Raw genomic sequence first — 10,805 nt, 5'->3', positions numbered from 1 at the left:
CACACACACACACACACACACACACACACACACACACACACACACACACACACACACACACACAAATAAATAACACAACAAACTATTTCAACTTCATTAGTAGACTGAGTTTCTTCTAAAAACACAATGATGAAGTATTCACGCTTTCTAAATACTGTACATTGTAAATGTTATGTAAAATGTAATGGATAAAGACAGGTATTTGCCTCCCAGAAAATTTGTTCCTCTATCAAATTAGGGCTGCGTGGTATATGCGGTAGACGGTAGAAACGGTATGAAGTTGGCCTACGGTAGAAATTTACCCTCTACCGTCCTATCGTCATTACATCATCGCACCTGTGTGAACAGGGCTGTGAGTGCAGAGACAACTGAGCAGGAGGAGTTTGAAATATAATGAAGAAATTCTAGCGTTTTAAAACACGTATAGACAGAATAATAATCCTCAAAATTTCCTCCTCCAAGTTATGTCGTGTTGCGGGATCATTTCTTCCCTCCATCTCGTCTCCTCTCCTCTCCTCTCGTCTCGCTGCAGGTCGCACAGAGTAAAGCTTTAAAGGGGACCTATTATGCAAAATTCACTTTTTAAAGGTTTTTTTACTCAACTTTGGGTATGTACTTCTTAAAAAAACAGTCCTTGGACCAAAAAATGCACCCAGGGGCATATTTACTGTAAGTAAATGTATTTTTAATGTATTTTAACGACAAGTTCTATACTTCTGTCATTTTGTGATGTCACAAGCCACACAACAACCCACCGGAACCTGCATTCAGCACCTTACCCGAGTGAGACTCCACCTCCTCAGTATAAATAGCCATCACGGTGTTGTTGCGCAATGCGCAGCTCATTTCACAACAAGCCTCCAATAGGGCAATGGGTAGAGTGTTGGACCAGAGAGTGGGAGACCTGGGTTTGAGACCGGCACGGACACAATTTAATTATTTATTTATTTTCTCATGTACCTCTATTGTTTAGCTTATTAAAGCCTTGTTAAAACCTATTTGTTCGAGTTTCTGAGGTATTTTGACCGCTGCTGCTCCCTGCTCTGGTAACAGCATGCAGAGTGAGCGCAGAGCAGAGGAGGGGGAAGAAAAAAAAAGAAGCTGGGACCACGACTCTGCCTCTGGGTCTCATATGGTTGTACAACGGAGCTTCTGCTATTATTAGCCATGCTAACGTAAACGCTGGCTTTGGAGGGCGGAGTTAATGTCAACAGATTTTTGGAGGGCGTTACCAACAGAGCTCATTAACATAAACAGCTCTTCTGAACAGAAGTCAGAGCAGGCAGAACTAGAAAATGGGAAATTTTATTATCTGAGAATTATTTTGTGCATTAAATTGAATGAACATGGTCTGGATAGCCCACAGACATACCATAAACATTTCTAGGACCCCTAATTGGTCTCCTTTAACATCCGCAGTTTTTCACACACAATTGTTGAAGAAAAACTTGTTTTTTTAAGTATTGTTACCCACAGAGTTGATTATAAAAAAGACGTGGACGTTCGTTCAGTCATAAATCCATCTTGCTAATGTAAAGTCGGCTTCTGCTCTGATGATGAAGATGAGCGCGCAGCCGCGCAGCGATGAAGATGAGAGCACAGCAGCTAAGTTCAGCAGGCAGAAGCTCATTGTTTGGCAGGCAAATATTAAAGCAAAAACGCTGGGTTTGATTAAGATTACAATTTTCTGCAAAAAAAAGCTCTAAAAATTACATTATCTTTACTTTTTATCATAGTTTTCTACCGTGACATATACCGTTACCGTGACGGGATTCAGTTTATACCGTGATATGAATTTGAGGTCATACCGCCCAGCCCTATATCAAATCATACTTTTGAAGCTTTGGTCACATGTGCTCATATTTGTTTGGGTAGATAATGGTCCAGTCTGTCAAATGTCACGTCGTATCCACCTTGATGATGATTTAATTTACTGGAAAACACTTTTGAAGTGAATAAAAGCAGATTTGCACTAGTTTTATTGTTACCACTATCAGAATCAAACCTTAAGCTCTCAAACAAAATGACAATTTTTTATGTCTTTCTAAGCACACGTCCAAATTAAGTTGGGCTTTCTCTGTTTTTTCATACAAGCAATGTCTTCAAGAAAGCTAGATTGTCAAGAGTCTGTGTCGGACAAGTATGCATGCATGCATTTTACACACCGTCTAGGTGGCAGAGTAAGATTTTACTCACCTTCCCATGAATCTTTATAGCGAGGGGGAGTCGCTGTGCCAAAAATGAGACCAGGATGCAAAACATTGCTGAGGAGAAGGCAACAGCAGCAAACACCAGGCCCCAGGAAAGGCTGCAGAAATAACAGGAGCTCTCTGCAGATGTACACACCAACACGTGCACTGAAGCAAGGAGCAGGCACAAAAGGTAGAAAGGAAGGGACAACAAAGACGAGAGAACTGGAAGGTCCACTGCTGCAGAACCGCTCAGTGCTTCAGGCATGGCCAACAGTAAGACCAACAAGAGCTGAAAGGCACAAAAGAAGAGAAAAAAAGGTTGTAAAAAAAGTTAATTTTTCTATAGTTGCAGTAAATAGTAAGTACTCTTGTTCAATTCTATTGTAAACTTTAACATTTAACATGCTAAGTGATGCCTGTAGTTTAAAGGCCCCAATCTAACCTCTGTCTATTTTGGTTGATCTGATCATATTTCATCTTTGCCGGTATCAATTCTGTCAAAAAACATTGAGGACAGATTCAATCCAACCACCTTCATAAGTAGTCTGGTACCCATTTGTCCACATTTGCTTTGAAAGTTTAAATGCAAAACATCCTGTGACACACTGTAGACCCAACTACTAATATGATGTGATTTCATGTGAGCAATCAAGACCTACATGTCTTTGTGAAGAATAATAAAACCTTTAGACAGTATTTTTAAAACCAGGCTTGTCCATCCACCATTTTTCTTTTACCCACTTTCTCCTTTCTGGGTCACAGGACGTTTTATTTTGAAATGCTACATCAGAAGTTGCTCAAAATTGTTAAGGAACATCGGGAGAACTTGTCGGTTCAGTCTGAAGTGAGAGCAGTCTCTGACAACTACCTGTTTAGCTGCAATAACGACAGCAACTTAGGGGCACATGAAGTAACAATGTCAATATTTTGAATGCCATTATTTTTGAAATGCCACATCAGATATTGCTCAAAATTTTTGAGGGACATCTAGAGGACTTCTAGAGTGAGTCTGAAGTGAGACCAGTCTCTGACAGCTAGCCATTTAGCTGCAATAAAGACAGCACGTAGAGAAGATGCAAACTTTAGGAGGTGAGCTGTGACCATCTTACTGTGAGGCAACAACTCTAAAAATTGTGCCGCCGTGGCACCCAAAATAATAATTAGTTGACGACTAATTTAAAATGAGTCAACAGCCAGCAGTGCTTGTGAATGATAAACTGAATTTAATATGCAGTCTTGTATTTTATACTTTGTGATCATTGCAGCCATGTGGTTTAACCAGAGTCAGTGTGTCTCGAGTCTGTAATATGAACAAAGTTGGTTATGTTCTAAGGCCTGACAAAGAAGGTACTGTCTCCAGGGGTGTAACCAACAGTCAGATGTACACGTTACTTTACTTGGTTGAATCCACATTATATTGTAATATTCCCTCTTAGACGAGTGTCTGTGAACAGCCACTGGGCCCCTGAGAGGGGCTGTTATTGATTTGCTGTTCTGATAAGAACCAAGGCATCTCACAGAGTTGCTGCTGACTGACTGTGGGCCTTAACAAAGTCCGATTTTTGAATAGAGCCTTTTAGAAGAGATTAACTGGTTTTCTGCAAACTTATTTTGACTTCCAATGTATTGAACAGATTTTTTTAAACTTGCTTTCTCTACACACAAACGTTTTACAGATCAATGTTCTGACACTAATCTATGTGAAGTCACAAATCATTTTAGAATTCTTTACTTGTTTCATATCACATCTATTGGTAACTTATTAGAAGCAAATATCTTTAAAAAAAGAGGTGTAATTAAGTTGGAACTGTTTTCTTTAAGGGCAAAGGGAGTATGAAAGGCATGAAGATCACCAGAAAGCATGGGACAAAGATGTTTCACTCTTCTGTGTGTGAGACGTTTACTTGTGCTCCGTATGGTATACTATTGGACATAAAGCTGTATTAAATGGATACAATATTTCTCAAATTTTACTTCAACTAGTTCGAAAGAAGAATTAAAGTTCAAGCTATTCAAAGAATAATTCAGTGAAAGCCTTGCAATTTCAACTTGTTTCCGAATGTTCACCAATGGTCTTCTGTGTTACTTTTAAAATGATCTATTGCATAAATCAACAAAAGCATCTCTAGCTTATTGACTAAAATTATAAAAATTTTCATCCTTTGAGTTGTCATTTTTATCCCCTGATAACATCATTGTGTTCATATTTGTTTAACAAAATGTCATGTAAATCAAACAGCTAATTAATACAAATCTGCTTTTAACTTGTTTTTTTTTTTCTATTTTTATTTTTTCCAAACGAGGGGAACAAAGATGTCCGAGTGGAACGGTTTCAGCGAGATGTATCAGTGGTTCTTGGGGGAGCTGGAACCTGATGTTTCTCAGACCACTTTCCATTGAAGACATGGAAGAATTGTATATATTTGGATTTATGATAACTGGATTCCTGCTGATCGGCGGAGGTGAATTCCTGATATGTCGAAAAGTGAAAGCGACTCTAACAGCGGTCTGGGCCGTTGAGAAGCTTTTGGGTATACTGGAAGGTTTCTGCCGGGCTGGGAGCACACGGACTCAGTTGCTGGGGGAGATAAATCACAAACTGGATGTGATTCTGACGAGGATTGCAGCCCAGGAGCGAGCCTCTGGCATGTAGGATCACATCTGGGTGAAGCTCCAGATGGTGAGAGGCAGGGAGGACCCCAAATTCGGCTGATTGAAATTTTTTTGCCACTTTCAGTGATGCAGTAAAGACACTAAAAAGCAGCAGGAAATTCAAGGCTGTTTTGTACCAACTGTGTTTATCTGTTGGCTCCCAGTGGCATGGCCTCGACTGCCATGTTTATCTGAAACTTCCCAAGGATGATATGCCAACAAGGGCTTGATTCCCTCCAACCTGCATCACCCATGTTGGACCTGGCAGTGAACCGAAGGCTGAACTCTGGTGAGCCGAGCAAGAGACGATAACATCATGGGACTCTGGACTCTGGCGGGGTCTAGGCTCGGGTCCTAGCACAGAGACCTACCCTCAACGTCACTGACTCCACTGATCCCCGCCCCATCTCATGTGTTATCTGACCTAAGCTCCCTCCCTGCCCCAGCCTGTCTTGCCCTATCGCGAGTCGATTTTTGTGCATGTTTCTGATGTAAACATAGGATCAGAGCAATTTATATTTAACTCAACTTTCCTATTGTGTATTTCCAGCTGTTAAAGGTAGAGCGACCCCTGCTGGTTGCTGCATGACCTGCTCACCTGTTCCAGCATGTTTTGTCATGTGTGTCTTCTTGAATGTGTGTTCGTAAATGTAATTTCATTGTGCTCTGTACAATGACAATAAAGGCATCATCATCATCATCATGAAATTTGGTTGGTTTATAGCAAAGATATTTGCATTTAAGTTTTTTGTGCCCCTAACTTTGATGGTCACAATGAAAAAGGAGTGTGGTCAAAAAAATGTTCCTGGTGGGCAGTGAGACAACGTTTTTTTTTTCTGTTAACGTGTATTTTCTTAAAACGTGGACCTTTGGGTACATGAAAATACCAGAGAAATTCAGCAGTTGGGGGGTGGGTGGATGGTTTCCCACCCTAGCCCATAGACTATTCAACCTAGCATCTAATAAATCTACTGATGCTGGTTACTATCAATATTTTACAGTATGGTGCTGACACAATGTTCAATTTTTGAAACTGCATGCTGCAAGTCAACTTAAAGATAAAATCCTTGGTTTTGTGGAGTTTTTTGTTTTTCAGTTCTTTGAATACTGAACTGCCTGAACTTGAGGTGAACTTGCTGAGATTCCTGGGAAGACTGGCACTTTTCTGTGTAGAAAGATGGACTCTAGAGCAGCAAACTGACTGACCTTCAGCTTTTTAGAAACACTCACATTTTTAGAGGATCAAATATAAATTCATCTGAACAGCAACATTAAACTTTTACTTACCCTCTGACTCTTATAAAAGCAGCATGGATGAATTTAGTATCTTACATTTTTCAGCATTTTGTTCAAAATTTTGTTAAATAAATAATGATAATTTTATGTGTCCCCTCTTGTTTATCTTAGGTTGTATGTCATTTTGAAAACTGATAAAGACCATTTTTATTTTTTTTTATTTGATCTGATATGTAAAATTTCAGAACTGAAAGAAAGTTTACCTACTCTTGCCATAACTACAGTATAAACATGACTGAAGGACAAACAATACATTGTTTTATGTCGAATGTGATTAGATATTCAGTAAAGTTATAATTCAGGTATGCATGGGTAAAATGTTTACAATTTATCAATTATGTTGCTGAAGAAATTTTGCCATTCCATCAATTTATTAATTTTTTTCTTCTTCTCCGTATTACTTTTAACTGCTAAGATTACTGGGAACATAACTAACTACCAACTTAGTTTTGTGTTCACACGTCTTTTTTTTATTTTGGACACATTATCAGACACAGTACTATAATAGTTGTAAAAAACTCCTCAGAACTCACCTGAAATACAAAGATCATGCCTGCGATCATCGAGTACATATCGTACTTTCCCAGCTGTTTGCTCAAAGCAGAGCTCATGGCAGCTAGCGCCTCAAGATACTGCTTCAGGACTTTTTTGCCCATGTTGGTCAGCACCTCAGAGGTGTTTCCTTCAAGGTAGAGCTTCATCCAGTTCCCATGAGCCTTTTCTGCTACACGAAACTGCTCAAAGCCCACATCTAGATTGTAGGGAAACACAAGGGCGGAGTATTACATATTGTGGTGTAGAATGGATACAGGACAGAAAGGATGAAACGGTTTCTGCAGCCTGCCACAAACTAGGGATGTCCCGATCAGATACTCAGTATCGGTATTGGATATGGCCATTTTTTGAAAATCTGGGAGAATCAGATTTAGTCATATGATCGGGCTGATCCAGTTTTCGCAACAGTTTTCAGCATCATCATGCTTTACAACTGCCATTAAGAAGTCAAGACGCACACAAGAATGCAACCATGTCCACAGTGTGGGAACACTTTTCAATGGAAAACAATGATGTTGAAACTGCATCTTGCAAAATCTGCAAACTGGATGTTTCTGGTGGTGGGAACAGCAGAGCTCGCTTTAATACCACCAATCTTGTCACTTGGAAAGAAATAAGGAAATAAAGTTTTCGGATCGCATCGGAAAGACTAATCATTAAAAAAATCGGATTGTATCAGGAGCCTAAAAATCTGTATCAGGACTTCCCTACCAGAAACTGTTTTACCTGTTGGGAAACCATTGTGCTGTTAAGTTTTGTTCACCCTTTTTCAATCTGAACTCATAAACCAAAGTGTGAGTTCGTAAGACTAAGGGAAGTCTCCTCATAGCAATGAGTACTCATATAAGAAGAAAACTAATTTTGTCTTTATGGTAATTTATTTCAAAAACAGAAAAATCTTAATTTTACAAAATAATGGATAAAAGAAGAAACAAAATAATATACAAGACAAAATAATAAGGGCTAAGAAAACAGTTTAGATGGGAGGCAAGAGAAATACTTTATCAGATGTTGTCAATCTAAGCTGAATAAAGATTAAATGTGATTTTAATTTTAAGTATCAAACAAATATTCTGTTGGACAGGATTGTTTATACACAGTGACTTTACACAGAGTTAACGATTTCATAAACAATTCACTTTAGAATTTGGAGAGAGAGAAGTCTTAAGATTTGAGCAGATTGTTAGATTAGTAATTTTATTTATTTACCTTGGACTTGTCATTACTGCAAGCAAGGAAAGTTGCATCAGCTCCAACCACACTTGACTTTACTTTAAACTTCAACAGGAGAAAAGAGTGCCTTTTTCAGACCAGCTGGACAATTAGGCAGTCTTTGTTGAGCTTTAGGACTGGTACCTGATCAGCTTACAGGGCAGCCTGTCAGGTTCTCGCTCACCAGAATCTGTGACATCTGCAGACATCTTGAGGACACTCACAGGTGTCGGGTCTTTCCCAAACATACAAAGTTGATTTGAATGTGTCTTGATTGAGAAACTGTTTTAATTAATTTTTTCATAGGACATCACTGACATCATATCATGTACAACGACTTGAACTAGCAACTACTCCTTTTATTACCTCCGCCAAGGGCGAGGTAATGTTTTTGGTTGCGTATGTCTGTCTGTCGTTCTGTCTGTAGACAACATTACCCAAAAACTTGTGGACGGATTGTCATGACATTTTTACCACATGTGAGTACTAGGCCAGGGAACACACTTTTAAATTTTGGTGATGTTCTGGATCACGATGCGGATACAGGAATTTCTTTTCTTTTAACACTCTGAGATCGGCAAAGCTGTGATGCTTTCACAGGGCTTCTGTAAAAAAACAATGAGCTTGATTGGACAGCACGGACTTCAAACTTTATAAAAGTTATGTTAAAACCACATTTAATGATGAATAATTTTTGCCATAGTATGTGTATTTACAACGTTTTGTGACCAGGAAGTGCGTGACTGCACCATGTAACCCATTTTTCCCATTTCCTCAAATACACCACATTTCCGAAACAACCAATCAAAACAGTTTGTCTCTACTAGGCTTGTAAACAGAGAGCTGCCGGGCCTCAAAGTTTGGAGACGGGGGGAGCCAGGAAGCACTTTATAAAGAGAGTCAAACCATTACAAACTCATACAAGGGGATAAAACAGACGTTTTACATGGTGAAATGTGACTGATGAAAACTTAGGAGCTTAATCCCACACCAGTTTGACGATGAATAATGTCGGGTGACGAGTGTGACTTTATTTTTTCACATCGGACTCCACCGAGAAGAAATCCCGTGCATACTGCCTGCTTAAATGTTCACTACGTCAGAACTTATTCAGCAAATATGTTTCCATCTCTGCTTTTGCGCATTAACTCTTACAGGATGGGGGAAATTGGTCTTGGCAGAGGTTTGCACTCTCCGAGTGCTTCTAGTATTCTAACTAGAATAGGGCTGATAGTAAAAAAAAAATATGCACAATTTATTGAGGCAGATAATGATTGATTTGACAATTATTAAATAACAATTGCACTTGCATGTTTTTCACTCTAATTTAGTTCCCCTTTGTTCTAAAATTATACAGTATTTATAAATCATTAGTCAAGCTAACTTTATTTTGACAGGTTAAATTAGTAAGCTGTGTGAATTGAAACCCACCTTTTCCACAATGAGTGACAGAATATGGTAAATGGTCTGTACTTGTATAGAGCCTTTCTACCCAACCAGGATACTCAAAGCACTTCACACTACAATCTGTGTCCTCATTTACCCATTCACACAGCACTCTATTAAGTCTCTACAAAGCTAATATATATACAATCATCGATGGAGACTAATCAGTGCCAATCACATTCATTCAAATTCAATTCAAATTCAAAAATACTTTATTGATCCCAGAGGGAAATTTGGTGTTGTCGTAACTCATTTAACTAAAAACTTATTGTAGATGCTGATGGCTGTGGGCAGGAAAGGTCTTCAAGATTCACACACTGACGGGGCACACATCAGAGGCATTAGGGGTGAAGTGTCTTGCCCAAGAACACAACAATTGAGGCAGCTGGACGGGGGATCAAACCAGTGACCTTCAGGTTCCAGGACGACTCCCCTAACCACTCTGCCACAGCCGCCCTAGAATATCTTTAGTAATGCAGTACATCACATGCGTGTCTGATAGTGAGAGTGCATCGCACCCAAAAATTCATCATCAGGCGGCACTAACTGTAGAAATTGCAAAGTGGCAAATATCAAGTGTTGACCATTTTTCTGATGATACAATTTTGTCTAACCTTATGTCCAACACAGGTCAGTATTGGCTGTCATACTTTCGAATCAGTGTTACTGCCTAAAGTTATCTGACATGCTGTTTTCTCCTCAAAGCATGGGCTGCATTCAAGCAGTCTTATAAGGACTTCTCTGTCCACACAGCCTGGGGCCCAAGATCCTTGGATATTTTTCCTCTTTGCACCTCTGCTAACCACTATCTTATTCTTTTTCTGATCAAAAGTTTTACATTTCAGTTAATGTTTACCAGGCAACTGAGCACATCAAGAATACAGAACGTTTCTTGCTCACAGTGTGGGTTCTGGAGGAGCCTTCAACGTGCTTATTACTAATCAACATGGCCCTCAATCAACATGGTTTATGCATGGCCCAATCACATCACCCTTGCATCACTCGAGAGTCCCTGTTGGGCCAAGAAAGTGCTTATTCTGAAGGAGCTGGAAAGGTCCCATAAAACCTGTTTATAATGACAAACACAAAAGCGCAAACAAAAAAAAAAAATAGACAAATCATCTCAAATATTTATACATGTCAATGAAGACCTGTTTTTTAATGTTTGGGGGGTTTATTTTGCGGTGGGGTGGGGTGGTGGTGGGAGGGTGTTCTTTGTTAACTTATTGACAAAGAGAACAAATGGTGAATTCTCTTTAAGACCAGTAGGTATTTGAAAATATATTCTAGAGGTTAGCTTGGTTAAAACCAGACCCTGTCCTTCACTTTGCTTCGTACAAGGGTCTGGGCTTGCTGCATAGGCTACATTCACACTACAGGCAAATCCGACCCAAATCCAATTTTTTTGACCCATCTGACTCATATCCGATTTTTTTATGACAGTCTGAACGA

General features: G+C 39.3%; 1 protein-coding gene across 1 annotated transcript in view; it reads right to left on the bottom strand.

The window, feature by feature from the left end:
* pigg (phosphatidylinositol glycan anchor biosynthesis class G (EMM blood group)) overlaps positions 1 to 10,805 on the bottom strand; it is a gene marked incomplete at its 5' end in the record, with an annotated part of 135,656 nt that overhangs the window by 80,545 nt on the left and 44,306 nt on the right. Inside the window, 2 exon segments of the mRNA XM_014010407.1 lie at positions 2,197 to 2,481; positions 6,674 to 6,891. Coding sequence (XP_013865861.1) covers positions 2,197 to 2,481; positions 6,674 to 6,891 — 503 coding nt within the window.

The sequence above is a fragment of the Austrofundulus limnaeus genome, unplaced genomic scaffold, assembly GCF_001266775.1.
Source record: "Austrofundulus limnaeus strain Quisiro unplaced genomic scaffold, Austrofundulus_limnaeus-1.0 Scaffold68, whole genome shotgun sequence".
In the NCBI taxonomy this organism is placed as follows: Eukaryota; Metazoa; Chordata; class Actinopteri; order Cyprinodontiformes; family Rivulidae; genus Austrofundulus; species Austrofundulus limnaeus.
The sequence above is the reverse complement of the archived record's forward strand: the minus strand, read 5'-3'. Positions and strand labels throughout refer to the sequence as shown.